Genomic DNA, 14,613 nt, shown 5'->3' on the forward strand with positions numbered 1-14,613 from the left:
TATATCATTTTCAATTTTGAAACTTACACATGTTCAGAATATCATGTACTTAATTTTTATCAAATAAATAAAAATAGTAAAAATCAAATTCATGACCGTTTAATTATCAAAACTCCGATAACATATCAAAGAACAATCTCAACCTAATAACTTAAATTATTACATAAAATTTTAAAGTATAATTTATATTATTTTTTAACAAATAGTAAAATACTATGACACAATTAAACATGAAAGGATTTCATATTTTCAGTTACAATTTTAATCTCTTTCCCTTCCCGTTCTCCTTCTTAACAGTCTCATCAAACCAAACTCATCCAAAACCTTGCCCATAACAATCATCCGATTGAGTTTATTTGGAAGTGTGGCTGTAATTGCAGTTTAAAGTACTTTTCATTTAGAAATGCATCAAAATGATATTTTTTTATTTTAAAAAAATTATTTTTAAAATCAACACATTAAAATAATTTCAAGATATAAAAAAAATTAAATTATAATTAAAAAATTAAATTTTTTAAAAATACAAATTTACCCATATTTCCAAACAGGACCTACACCTGACCATCACAATTTCTCTTAAATATTTTCACCGTATCTAAAAGTATTATGAATAATATTTTTTAAAATATTTTTTATTTAAAAATATATTTTTAAATATCAATTCAATTTAAAAACATTAAAAAATTATTTAAAAAAAATTTAAAAAATAAGTTTAACCTCTTGTCAAACACCCCTTCCTCCCCTAACCCAACCGCGGCCTCCACAGTCTCCTCCGCATTTCCAACCGCCATATCCACAGTCCCTTTCTCCGCCGTCAACTTCGCTGCCTTCAACACCACATCCCTCCTCGCCTTCACGTCCCCAAATTTACACTCCAGCAACGCCATAAACCAAGCAGGCACCACAAGCCCAATATCCAACTCACTCGTATACAAAAACCCCCTATCTCTCCTCATAATCACGACACAAAGCATAGACCACCCCCCTGCCGACGCGTGTCCCGTGATAGCTGCAATCGTTGGCATGGGAAGAGAAATGTGATCGGATACGAGACCACGCAATTTTGATGACATCATCCTGTAGCGAGATAGCGTGATGGATTGGGATGTTGTGGATCGGGCCCACGAAAGATCGTAGCCATTGGAGAAGAATTGATCAAAACGGAGGAAGGGGAGGTGGGTTCGGAGCGGAGGCGGCTGGGTGCTGATCGGATTGAGTCGAGGAGTGTTGGGCTTAGCCTGTGCTCATCGTTGCCGGTTGATGTCAGGATGTAGACGTTGCCTCGTTTTTCCAGCGTACACATTTTTATTGATTTTGACGATTGGAATCTGTTTCTTCTTTTCTGTAAAAGACATTGTGGTTATAGACTATAGAGAATCAAACTAGGCAGCAGCAAACAAAGACAGGAATAACTGCAGATCAGAGTACATTAATGTCCTCGTCGTTAGTGATATCGTGTAATTCGTCTCCCTTTCCTTGGTTTTTTTTGCTGTATAAATTCTATATTATTCCATAATTAACTTACTTAAATACGAGATAAATAGATAGATACGAGGAAAAAAAAAAAGAATTACTATTGGGAGTTACTTATGTTAATAAAATCAAATTTCTCCTTTCCACTCGTATAAACAAAAAATTATTATGTAAAATACAATGGTTTAATGTTAAGATACGATGGCCTCCTCCTCCAAATCAGCCACAAGTACTGTTCAAACTATGATAAGAAAAGCTAAAATTCCCAGAAAGTGACATAGTAAATTCTACATGCATGATTCTTGCCTCTTAACACCAAAAGCAACAAACAGAGAGAGTTATCATGCTATTGAAAGCAAACACATTTTAGATTGAAAGCAATCACAAACACACACGAAGTCTGATTCCTCCAAAATCTTTCATTTCTTTGTGCTGTGGTTGAAAGCAAAACACAAAGTGGGACCTCAAGAACTCAACTGCAGGCATATCTCCAAAAAGAAGAGACCGATACCATGGGCTGGAGAAGCATGCTGCCATATACGAACTCCAATCTTGGCCAAGAAATCAGAGCTTGGTTACCTTCACGAAGATTATGAACGCTGCCACCCTCACTGAAGAACACAGATGTCACCAGTTAGGATAAAACAAGGATGAGCTGGAGAGGTGGCACCGAAAATGGCACGCACGGCTTCCTTCTTGTCAGTTTCCAGCACTACTGATCTGAAGCCTTAAAACCCCATGCCAAAGGCAGGCCAGTGCGGGCTTTGAAATTCAGCTAAAATGATGGTTGCTGCTCCAAGAGAGCCCGAAAAACGCGGTAACCAATCACCAATTGATCATGAAAAAGACCACCCGTTACAGCTCTTCCCGGGTTACCCAACGACCTCTCACAGCGGCAAATTTGTTGGACTTAGCGTCTTTCATATTGAGTGCATCTTACCTTAGCATCCCTTTGTTGCATCACGAAAGGTAAAGTACAAAACCTTACAAGATTTGCTACCACTACGTACCAGCCCTCATCCTAGTTTTTTTTTTTAAAAAAAAATACTGAGGAAAGAGTTTGTTAGATAATTTACACTTTCATTACAAAGGGATCGCCTAGTGAATCTTCTAAAGATGCGATGGATGCTCATTTGACTACACTGTAGAGGATGGAAATGAAACACTAAATTTTAATAGCCAGGAAACGAAATGATTACAGCAAGAAGCCTGGTTATACATAGAGAATAGATTATCTTGCTGCGTGACCTCAATGATCGGTTTGGTTCATGATCGGCAAATAGGGACAGCATTGCAGCGCGGAGCTGTCCACCTAGAAAGATGGGTACACATGCGATGCGAGAAGGCAAAACCAATTTCATCATCAATGCTGTTTTCCAGTGGATCATTCTACCAGCCCATTAATGTTCTTCTAATTCTGTCCACTATTTGATTTCTGGCTTGACTACTTGCTAACGGAACGTCGCAATTTTCATCCAAGAGGAACCTGTAGACTTCCCACTGGCGATCCTGAGTTGAGTGCCTTCCAATTTCGGCCTGCAAATTAACAATGAAGAGAACTTGCTCATACATGGTGGATGATAGAAGCCGAAGTGGGAGAAAAGCGGATATTGAACTCTTACCGAAAAAATGCATATTCCCAACTTTTTCAGAGTCAAAGTAACATCATAAAATACACGTGGTCTTCCCTTGCCACATAACTCAACAGGGTTAGCTACTAAGAGTTCAGTATCTGGGCCTCTGTTGGTGATGATCACTCGTAATGGATGAAGCATTTCCTCCTTCAATCGAGAACAAGTATTGGCCAGAAGTTCGGGATCCACAATCTTCTTCCCATCTGTTTGCCGAATTAATAGATCCATGTTATGGTATCCTTTTATGCTAGATGAGAATCTACCATAAGCTACCTACATTAGAAACAAAACAGCCATGTATTGTTAAAATACACATTGCAATCAACCATTTAGTGCCACAAAAAGATGCAAAAGAGCAACAAGTGGCACTGCTGTGAAACTTAATGGGATAGATTCTATAGCATTAATGGAACAATAGCATGCTATGTACATTATTTCCAGAGACGGTCGGAGAAAAGTATGGAAAATAATCCAGCAAAAGGTTTGAAAGGAGATGAGTCATGAGACAGGACAATGCTCGTACAAACATGATTTCTCAGTCTGTAAGCATCTTAAATGGGAAGGTGATATTTTGTGCAACTTGATCCATTTCAAGATGGCCAGGATCAATAACATAGCACACAAATTAATAAGTGTTGTTCGTATTAATCTCATGACCACTGTACCTGGATATTTAAGTCCTTTGAAGTTCTCAAGATGTCATAAAAGAGACCTTTTTGATCAACACATTGTATTTGAAGCAATGTATGAGCTGGGCTCAAAAGATTATCCACTGTAACGATGGCCTTCTTTGGTGGTGTTGTAGCTGTCCCAAGTGCTTGCGTACAGGATTCCTTTTCTGACAGCTCACAGCTAAACAATTCTTCTGCAACTGCCATTGGGAGGGAAGAGAAAGTCCGCTGATTTTCACATTCAGGACCGGCCAACTGAAGTTCACAGCTGATACAATACTCTTTGAATACATCACACAAATATCCACATGTGTTATCTCGCCTTTCTTTCGTGTGTAAGAGCTCCCTGGAAAGAGACTACCAATTAAATATCAATTGTGAATTGACATTTTTCTATTTTATTTTCTTTTTTGACAGATCAACTTCGAACTGATATATAACCAGATAAATATAAGAACAGTTTTTGTCCAATTATGATATGTGCTTCCTGGAACTACTCGTCATAATCAAAGAAACAAACCGCCCAAGACCTTGGCTCAGACAGTATTAGAAAGCAGTGCTGGAGGGGACCAACACCTACTCATGCTCAAATAGAAGACGATTTTAAAAACATAGAACATGGCACTAACAGAAAATTTCATCCAAGCTGAATAGAAGAGAATCAGTAGAAGTTTTTAGCAGAAGCAAGTCAACTTCAAAACTTTACAAGAAACATGCCATGTGATCAACAATATAAAAAAAAAGGTTTCTAAGCAGTTTAATTTTCTGAAATATGCTTCCGATTATCATGGCAAAAGGCTTACGATCTATTTGTTATAAGGTTTTGGCCCAGCGCTAATTTTTTTCCATGTGGTAGATTTCTCTGGCCAGGTTAACAATTACTCTTTCCTACCCTCTATTATGCCACAGCCATACATCTACAATACTTCAATAAGAAATTAGGCAACTAGGGATTGTTGATAATAAGTTTCATATTTTATCGCATGCCTTTCTATAGATAATGCTTTCCTGCTCCGTGGACAGTCATAGATCTCGGTTATTGGAGTGAGTAACAAATTTGCAGCAAAAGCTATGTACCATGTGGTCATCCCTGGACAAGCTGGTGATGAGCCACTTGTGGAATAACGGTGAAGAAATAGGGACCCCTTGAGCACAATTTGAATCCAAAAAAACAAGTGTCGAGCACATCTTAGAACCAGAACATAACATTGCTGTTCCTTTATGAAGACAAACACGTTTTTTTGACAATTACTTTATAACCCCAGGCAATTGTCAATGTCGGGATGAAACAGTATATTGACAAGACAGCCGTATTTGACAAGCAAAAACTACGAGAATTTTCAATAATTTCAAACAAGGAAACAGTTACAAGTAAACTTCTAAAGCCATTAATTAATCGCTTCGTCATCAATAGGTAGCCAGCAAACATCATGGGAAGGTGCATTGAACACAGCGTAGTAACATTTATTGTAGTTAGGTTCCATATATTCAATATAAGCAAATTCAACAGAGAAAACAATAAAAAGGGAAAATTCACCTGCCATCTGTAATGAAGAACAAGTCCACAACTTTCTCGTCTGGTGTTGTCATCACTTTTAGTCTTTGAATTGTAAATTCAAGCTCAGTTAGAACTTCAGTGATATCTACACAGGTAAAAAGCACGAGCCATGTCATTTCCATTCCTTGAATTAAACAGCAAAACAAAGTAAGTCTGCCATCATTTCGTAGTTACCATGCAATAATCCTTTCCGGTCAACACAACAAAACTTCAACAAATATACAGAAGGAGCAGCCGTGGAACCATTCAATTTGTGATCGTAATAAAGTGGAGCCAGACATGGAGGAGACACAATCAAGAGCCGGTTTTTCAAGCTATCCCAATCAAGTCTTAGCGAGTTTGAACGTTGAACCACCCAGAATACTATGTAACACCACTTTCCATCCGTTTGAAAATCTGCCATCGTCAAAAGAAAAGGGGAGAGAGAGATATTCCATCATTTAGAATCATTGAATATCCTACGAAATTCAAAAAAGATTATCACCGTGGAGCTTATTCATCTACTATATATAATTCACACCCGTAAATAACAATCCAAAAAAGAAAAGAAGGGCCAAATTTTGCTAGGAATTAAAACATGGGCACGAAATGCAAGTACCTGCGCGAGTAATGTGTAGCCCAAACTCGAGGATTATTCTGCAGAGATCGCATCCAAGACCAGACTTGTCAGGGCAATTGACGGTGACGACGGTGGGGTCATTGGAACCGCTACCTTGCTGGATCAAAACGACATCATCAGCTGGAATCCCCATGATTGCGAGACTCCAGGAGAAAATTAAAAGAGAAGCACAAGGAAAATGTGAAGATGTGAGAAGGTTTTGGTCTTTGGGTGTGGTGTCTGGTTAATGAGAGAAATTTGTGGAGCTTCAGGTGAGTGTTTGTTTGTTCGCTTGGGTGGAGAAGGATAGAGAAGAAGAGGCGGTTAAGTTATAGCTGGTACAGGGACGAGACTAGAAGCATGTGTTTTTTTTTTTTTTTCTTTTTTTTTCTTTTTTAGTTTAAGGTGGATGTCCTGTCCAGCTTACGCGTACCTCAATTAATTTCACGGGCCCTGAAGTTAACGACCATGTAAGCCTCCAGTAGCCATCATATAAGTAACCACATAACTTAAACCTGAGATTATAAAAAAAAATAAATCTCTTGATCCCAAACTTACCACTGAATCATTACCTAGATGGTTCTTTCTTTCCTTTCCTTTCCTTTTCTTAATTTTACAAGTGACGGTTTTTTTTTCTTTTTTTCTTTTTTTGCGGTTGTTGGGTAAGAAGGGCCCACGGATGGGGTTGTGTCCAAGTCAGTGAGTTTATGTGGGCGCATGTCCTTTTGGCATTTTGTATCAAAAGGGTGTCTTGGTAACTGTGCTTTTTGTATGGTTGTGTTTGCCTCGGCGTATTTTTCTTTCCTTACTTTTTTTCTTTTCCCTGTTTTCTCTTTTTGTTACCACATTATTTTGATGGTGAGAAATTTGGTAAGATGTTTCCATGAGTAAAGTTTGCATCTTGACGGTGTAAATAGTAGTAGTACTTCCTCAAATAGCATGTTTAATATTGAGTTTGTGTTTTTTTTTAATAATTTTTATTTAAAAATATATTAAAATAATATTTTTTATTATTTTTTATATCAACACATTAAAAAAATCAAAATACACTAAAAAAATTAATTTAAACAAAAAAATCAAATTATAGACAAACAATGTTTTGAACACAATGTCAAATATCTTTTAAAAGTGATATTCTAACAATCTAATTTCAAGAAATTTGTTCACGGAATTTAGCTAAAAATATGTTTATCTGTAAAATACGCTGTGCAGTGCCCTCATATAAAAACATGAATTTCATGATTTTTTAAGAGATATGTCGCGTAGCGTATCTCACATACAAACATATTTTTAGCCTTTTAGGTATTTAAAACCATGATTAAAAAGTGACATTATAACAATCTAATTTCAAGAGATTTGTTCACGGTATTTAGCTAAAAATGTGTTTGTCTGTAAGATACGCCGTGCAGCACACTTTATATAAAAATATAAATTTCATGTATTTTTAAGAGATGTGTTGTGTAGCGCATCTCATAAACAAACATACTTTTAGGTATTTAAAATTATGATTATTTACTTCGTACTTGTAACATATGGTCAAGCAAAATTCCTAGTAACATGTTTTTGTTAGGACCTAAGTTTGCTAATTATTGTGTTTATTTATGATAGTCTCATTCTCTCATAGCAATTTGATAGAAAGTACAAATAAAGTCTAACTTAAATGTTATATATTTACCTAGCTGTTGTTTGTGGTATAAAGTTGTCTGGGGGTAGAAAATATTGAAATGCTGGCATCTACAATTTGAGTTTTATATATAAAATATTGTTTGTCGAATAAAATTGACTAGGATGTATTTATTTTTGCTTTTGCTTCTGTATTTGCTATGGAGTAGAACTCTCCACAACAACAAAACACAAGAGCATAAACAGTAAATTTATATTTTTACTATTATATATATATTTTTTTGATAACCCGGGGTGTCCGGGCTAGCTCACACGCACCACGACTAATCCCCGGATTCATTAAACACCCTGCAAGTCCAATAGACAGGTAAGACACCGCAAGAGTGACAAACGTGCACGCTGAAGCTTGAACCCAAAATGCAGAGGCAGGGAAACCCTATCAAGACCGCTGGGCCACGAGTCTCGATGCACTATTATATTTTTTGTTTTTACTGGTAGATGCAACAATAAAAATAAACATACACAAATTCATACTATAAAAAGTCCATTATTATTGTTGTTCTTACTACGATGCAAATTCAAAGGGCTAGTCATAATGTGCTTATTACCATCGAGGAATGAAATGTGAAATATATTTTTTGCAGTGTATCAATTAATTTGCCTATCAACATTGTGCATTTCTCTTCGGTTTATCATCAAGCCCCTCAAAATAAACCATTGTAATTTTGCATGTTTATATATTTCTTGATATGTTATCACGTGCCCTTTAAATGACAAGAATGTCCTTCAAAACATGGGATTTTAAAATTAACTTCGAAGAAATTCTCGAGCTTTTCCTCTGTTTCATTTTTCGGTGTCTGCCCGTCACACTGATGTAGATTGAAAATGAGCCTTCCAAACACGTCCTCGTCAGGAAGAGAGGGCAACAGAAGACAGGTTTGGAAAGAAAGACAAACGTGACTCGATCACGAGTCACGCCTTCAGCACAGACACAGGCCCATCCCCGTTCATTACAGCAGTGGGTCGAGCTGACGTAGGCAGCTGGTGGATTCCACCCAAAACAAACCACACGTGACAACAGTACACGTTCAAACGATGAGTGGACAGCTAGCCATTTTCATGTCGTCTAATTTACTTATATATTTCGTGTTAACAAAATAATCGCATGGATAACATTGTTTGCAATTGTATCGTGTGTGGGGTTTTTTCTTTTCTTTTAATAATGTAGTTTGCTAAAAGTTTTTGAACAATAAAACAGGTTGAAAGGTATTTGAAAAATAATATAATTTGAATATAATTATGTTCAAGAATATTATTTTTTTATACATCAATTATTTAAAATAGTAGTCTCTTTTAAAAATATGTTTTTTTATACAACTACTATTTAAAATAATGATTGTTTAGTCAAGTTTCATGGTATGTTTTTTTTTGCAAATTAATTAACATAAACAAGAGTTAACCTAAAATTTTACAAAAATCCAATAACTAAAAGATGAGATTCAATATCTAATAGTCAGTGGAGAAATAGAAAATAAGATGATATGACAGAAAAAAATAATGGATTACCAGAGCTTTGTTTTTGATAAATCTTGTAACGTTGAAAAAATCTCGACAAAACGATTATAACTATATCATATCTTATAAGAACACTAAACGAGGTCGTAATTAACCATAAATTAGCTCGGAATAAAACACCTAACAAATTATAACTATATTTAATGATTTTTTAAGATGTGGTTATAATCTTATCATTGAGATTTTTTTAAGGATATCAATTGTGCAGAAAACAAAGTTTCGATGTGTCCCCATTTGCCCATTCTTTTTTTGACATGGAGTCTGAAATCTTATTTTTTAATCATGGATCTTCATAGAATTTTTATACATGTTAATTAATCTGTAAAAGAAATCATTTTTAAAATAATAATTATTCATCATTTAGTTATATTCAAATTGTATTAATTTTTTAATATTTTTTCAGCGTGTATTAATTTTAAAAAAATATATGAAATTGTGTGGGATAGAATTCTAAAATACACTCGTACGTGCCATTGCAGTAAAAGTACGATTATTCTAATGAATCGAGAGGTGAGAGAACCTCGGCTGATGTCTGATGATTGCTATGTTTTCCTATTGCTTGGGTTCACTCGGAGCGCGGGAAGGAGTTTATTCAGATCCTATCGAGGGTTAGTACGACTCCTAACCCGGGTAAAGGGTCCCTCCTAGGGAGGTCCTTCTTCTCATGCCCGACACGGACGTGTGAAGGGTCCGGTCACTGTCCACGTGTAAAATATGGGCAAATCAGTAGGATCTCTAATTCATTAAAAAAGATAGGACTTGATAAACAGGTTCTTTCATGTGTCTCGCTATGAGCTTTAAAAAATTTCATGAATTGATCTAGGTTATAAATGTACCATGTTATTATCTTGAATTCAAGTAAAAAAATTATATTTTTTTTTAATATATCATGCTAATTATATATAATAATGTGTCTAAAAAATATATCCAAGTTCACATTACTTTTCATTTTAATTCATGTTAATTTTTAAATACTGATTTAAAAAAAAAAGCATTCATGAAAAACTTTTGCTGAATCAAAAGTTTGATGCAAAATTGGATTTAGATTTTATTTTAATTAAAAGTTATATTTTTTAGCTCTAGATTTGTATGCTTATGCTGCATTTTCTTTTCCAGGAAAAAAAGTTGTTTTTAGTCTTTTTATTATCATTATTATTATTCAATATTGAATATATTTCTCACTTAACTCGTATTTATCTCATTTTTATTGTAAATAATTAATGAAAAAAAGTTTTGAATTATAATTTAAAGTCACGAATTATTTTTCTTGTAAAATGCTAAACAAATCTCAATTTAATATGAGAAATTTGCTTATAAACAATACCTGATCATAGAAAAAAATAATTGAGTTCGTGCAACTTGATGGGTGGGGTATTTTCGTAATGATGTTCAGAGAACTTGTCCCGGCAAAACAAGTGCACCTTTACATGGATTATACCTTAGGCAATTTGGAGTTCAGTAATTGGATTCTTGTAGTTCTACGAACATATTTAACCAAAGTTACGGGTCGGTAATCACCTCGTGAATGATACAATTGAATGGTGCGAGGCTATAGAAAATGATGCATTTGTTGACTCTCTGTTCAAAATGACAGGTAATCAATCACATGCATTGTTTACCCTCTTGTATTTTATTGTCGGCGGTTCATAATTTTTATTTAATTTCTACTCTCAAACTTTTTTTCCATGTAATTGCATCACTTATAGGCATAATTGAATCAGATTTGTTGAGTAAGGAATAAATTGAAAGGTGAAAAGCTAAGATAAAAAAAAATACTATAAATGAATGATAGTTTCAAAGTTCTTACAAAAAGAGTTAACTCAAATCCTTGAATTTTACATATTATACCTATTTGGTCACTTGATATTTTTGAAATTTAATTTTGTATAAAAATTTATTTTTATTATTTTTTAATTCCTAATTTTAAAGAGAAAAGAGATATGAATTACTTGATTATGATGGTATAGAGAAAAAATAACTTTGACACTGATTAAAACACCAAATAACTAATTTTTGTATCAACAAGTTTTATTTGGTCAGATAGTTCTCCTTGTTTGTTTTGTCACCTTGAAAATGCTCAAAAAAACAAATATAAGCTCGAGAAGATTTTTTATTTCGAGTTGATTTCACGATTTCATGTTATTTTTTTTTTTGTCTTTCCAATGCTATTTATTTGTTTGTCAGGGTGTTAGGCTTTTTTAATGGATTTTTTGGGTCGAAAATAGATTTTCAGGTCAAAATATATAGAAAATTTTTTCAAGCATCATGGTGGCCCGAATCTAGGGAAAATCATATGACATGTTATTTGTGTTTTCTTTCAAAACATATTGGGACAAACTACATATATGTTCAATTCTTTAGCTGAAAAAAAAAAATGCTCGCAGCGGAGCTCAAATCAAATAGTTAGTAAACACTAAATGGCGTGGCTAAATCAGTGTATTCACACCCTCAAAACACTATTTACTTGAAAGGTATACAGTGTATGATGTTTTCCTTTTTTTTTCTTCTTTTTTGTCTATTTTTTTTTAACTTTTTAAATTATCCTTCAGTAATAGGTTGTGTTTTAGAACTGTACTTAGTAGAAAAAAATTATTATATTTTTTTGGGTTATATACCAATATCATGGATTTAGTTTTTTTTTCTTTTCGATTTCAGCCGTAACACTATATCTATCGAGAGCAAGTTTTGTTTTTATGTTATGTTTTATGAAATTATTTCAATCCCATGACCCAAGTCGCAAGGTAATGGGTTAACCTGTATTGACCAAAAAAAATTTATGGGGGGCTTCATTTTATAATTATTTTGTTTTTCGATTTCATTATTCAATATTAGGTTAGTAGAAAATCAAGCATCACTCTTCTTTTCAATCGAGTTACCCCGATATCGTGACCTGGGTTACAAATTTAGAGGTTGACCCCAGTTGACTATGTTTATTTTCTATGATTGATTTTTAATCAAATTATTTTTTTAAATTGGATTTTGTTATTTTTCGATTTGTTTTATATGGAGTTATATTAATCTTACGACTAGGAGTCACAAGTTTGACAGATTAACCTGAATTAACTAAATTCAATTTTTTATCCCTTTTCAATTAATTTTTTTTTTTATTTTACCTTCCAACAACTCAGTCTTTTTTTCCCCATTTTTAGTTTTTAATATTAGATTGTTTGAGAATTGAACCTTGTATTGTTTTTTCAATTTGTTTTTAATGGAGTTACCTTGATCGCATTAATATTTTTTTTATTGATTTCAACTCTCTAATGCTAGATTTGTTGGAGATTGAGCTTTAATAATATTTTTTTTGCATGGAGTTATGTCATATTATGACTCAGGTTGCGAGTTTAACATGTTAGTTTGGGCTGACTTTTATGAGTTGTTTTTTTTTATCATTTTTTAATTTGTTTTTTCGATTTCAACATTTAATATTAAATTGGTTAGAAATTGAGTTTCATTATTTTTGTATTTATTTTATATAGGGTTATCATAATATCTTAATTTGGGTTAATGGTTTTACAGGTTAACCTGTATATTGTTTTTTACTTTTTTTTATTCAATTTTATCATTTAAGTTTAAGTTGATTAGAAATTGATATTTATATATTTTTTATTTATTTTCTATATAATCATTACAGTTTTATAACCAGGCTTAAAAATTTAATAAATTAATTCAAATTAATTTAATATATCATCTTTTAATATTTAAAAATAAATATTATTTAATATACTACCATATCAATATATTTTTTTTTTCAAGTTACAAAAAAGCTGATCCGATTTACATCGGAACGTGGGCTAGTAAACTATTTATTTATCATTTGAAAACAATGAGTTTATGTTCACGTAATGGAAATTACCGTATGTTGTTATCTCCTACTTGTCAATATCGAGAAGAAGAGAAGTCACACGAGTGAAGGGGAAAAGGATAATAAAAAGAGAAGAACATGAGAGCGAGAGGATTAGGAAAACTATTTATCTTTAAAAAAAATGAAAAAATAAAATTGCAAAAATCGAGGTTTCAGATGCTGAGAGAAAGCAGATCAAAGGTTGAAAATCTGTTCAAAATAAATAGTTTATTCTTTTATTCTTTCATGTCTCGAGGACCAAAAGAGACTCAAAACCAATCTTTCATGGTAAAAAATGCAGGTAAATTTGATATATTTTTTTAAAAATTTATGTACTCCTCTACCGAACACGTAGCTATCAATCCTAGCTTGGCGTATAAAACCTAATTAAACTGAAGTATTTAATTGAATAAAATAGAACATTGACTATGTTTAATTTATTTTACCCAATTAAATTTCGAGTGATCAGTTAACTGTTCAAACCATAACGAAACACGGAAAGATTATCAAACCGTTAGTTTCTCCAGGGAAAAAAAATCTCCAATTTATAAAAAAAGAAAAAGAAAAAGAAAAAAAATTATGCAAAGAAAACTAAACTTCACGTTCATGAACAGAGGCCCAAAGGGCAAGAGAACCGAAGCCCACCGCAACTAAGCCATCAGAAAGGTAGCCCAAAGCAGGTCTACTCAGAATGGGCTGCACCTAAACCAGTTCAGTGCTAAACCATTATCAGTCAGCAAACAGATTCCCTCTGCATTGCCGTCAATTAGACGCCCGCACCGCAGTCATTGATAATTTTTTCAGCGTCTAAAAGACAATCACGCAGAAGAAAGAATCGAAAAAGAGAAGGATGAGGAAGTTCGATCCATGGCCGGTATTCTTCAAGAGAGAATGGAACCGTAACTGGCCTTTCCTCGTTGGCTTTGCCATCACTGGCGCTCTCATCACCAAATTCTCTCTCAGCCTCACCGGTAAACCCCCTTGCCTTTCCTCTCTATTAAGATTTCAGATCTGGCGTAGTGATTCGTGTTTTAATCACTGCCTTAAGCTATCTTATTGCAATTTACTCACTCGATTAGAATTAATAAACATAAATGTTACAAAATCTTTATATTTCTGTCTTGGGTATAAATAACTGAAGACTGATTTAGATGACATTTCTACAGAATTAATGTTTTAATTTCCTGTTCTGTAGAGGAGGATGCGAAGAATTCTCCTTTCGTGCAAAGGCACAAAAAGTAAGTGTTCCTCCGAAACCCTAGATTACGATGATGTTGCCATTTCTTCACTTTCATTTGTTAAAGTTTGAATAATAAAAGATGTAGCTATACTGTGTGTAGATTTGCATTCTTATCCTTCTCGGTTAGTGAAAGATTGCTCGCCAGTTTTGAGGGTTTGCTTTGTATAGCTTACAACATTCCGAACGGGGTCATTGCTAGTTTTAGTTTTCTAGATGTGCGATTCATGCGCCGATGAATCTGTATAGTTTTTTTTTTATCAGTCTACTTCAATGTATGAATCTAAAGCAAATTCAGCCTTCAAAAGCTTGTTATGAAGAAGGCCTGCGAGGGTGAGGAAATGCATCTCTCTGTTGCCTAAGTATTTGAACGGCAACTATTTGGTTTTAGAACGTGGGGAAC

The 14,613-nt window shown here is 33.8% G+C and overlaps 2 protein-coding genes and 1 pseudogene across 3 annotated transcripts; 1 reads left to right on the forward strand and 2 right to left on the reverse strand.

Annotated features, from left to right (window-relative positions):
• Positions 1-144: 144 nt before the first annotated feature.
• Positions 145-1,732, reverse strand: LOC18101388 (enoyl-CoA delta isomerase 1, peroxisomal-like; annotated as a pseudogene).
• A 789-nt stretch (positions 1,733-2,521) lies between these two features.
• LOC7469813 (ACT domain-containing protein ACR9) lies at positions 2,522-6,295 on the reverse strand. 2 transcript variants are annotated; one of them, XM_002312045.4, is made up of 6 exons: positions 5,935-6,295; positions 5,511-5,732; positions 5,316-5,421; positions 3,773-4,124; positions 3,096-3,380; positions 2,522-3,009 (listed from the first exon to the last, which is right to left on the reverse strand). In XM_002312045.4, exons 1-6 carry the CDS (start codon positions 6,086-6,088, stop codon positions 2,863-2,865), a joined length of 1,266 nt encoding a protein of 421 aa, XP_002312081.1. In that variant the 5' UTR covers positions 6,089-6,295; the 3' UTR covers positions 2,522-2,862. The 2 variants fall into 2 exon arrangements, with proteins under 2 accessions (XP_002312081.1, XP_024461713.1); XM_024605945.2 differs by having other exon boundaries at positions 5,511-5,794; positions 5,935-6,077.
• Positions 6,296-13,697: 7,402 nt separating this feature from the next.
• Positions 13,698-14,215, forward strand: LOC127903873 (ATP synthase small subunit 6, mitochondrial-like). Its single transcript, XM_024606407.2, has 2 exons — positions 13,698-13,944; positions 14,169-14,215. Exons 1-2 carry the CDS (start codon positions 13,824-13,826, stop codon positions 14,213-14,215), a joined length of 168 nt encoding a protein of 55 aa, XP_024462175.1. The 5' UTR covers positions 13,698-13,823.
• Positions 14,216-14,613: the final 398 nt, after the last annotated feature.

Source organism: Populus trichocarpa, chromosome 8 (assembly GCF_000002775.5).
Source record: "Populus trichocarpa isolate Nisqually-1 chromosome 8, P.trichocarpa_v4.1, whole genome shotgun sequence".
NCBI lineage: Eukaryota > Viridiplantae > Streptophyta > Magnoliopsida > Malpighiales > Salicaceae > Populus > Populus trichocarpa.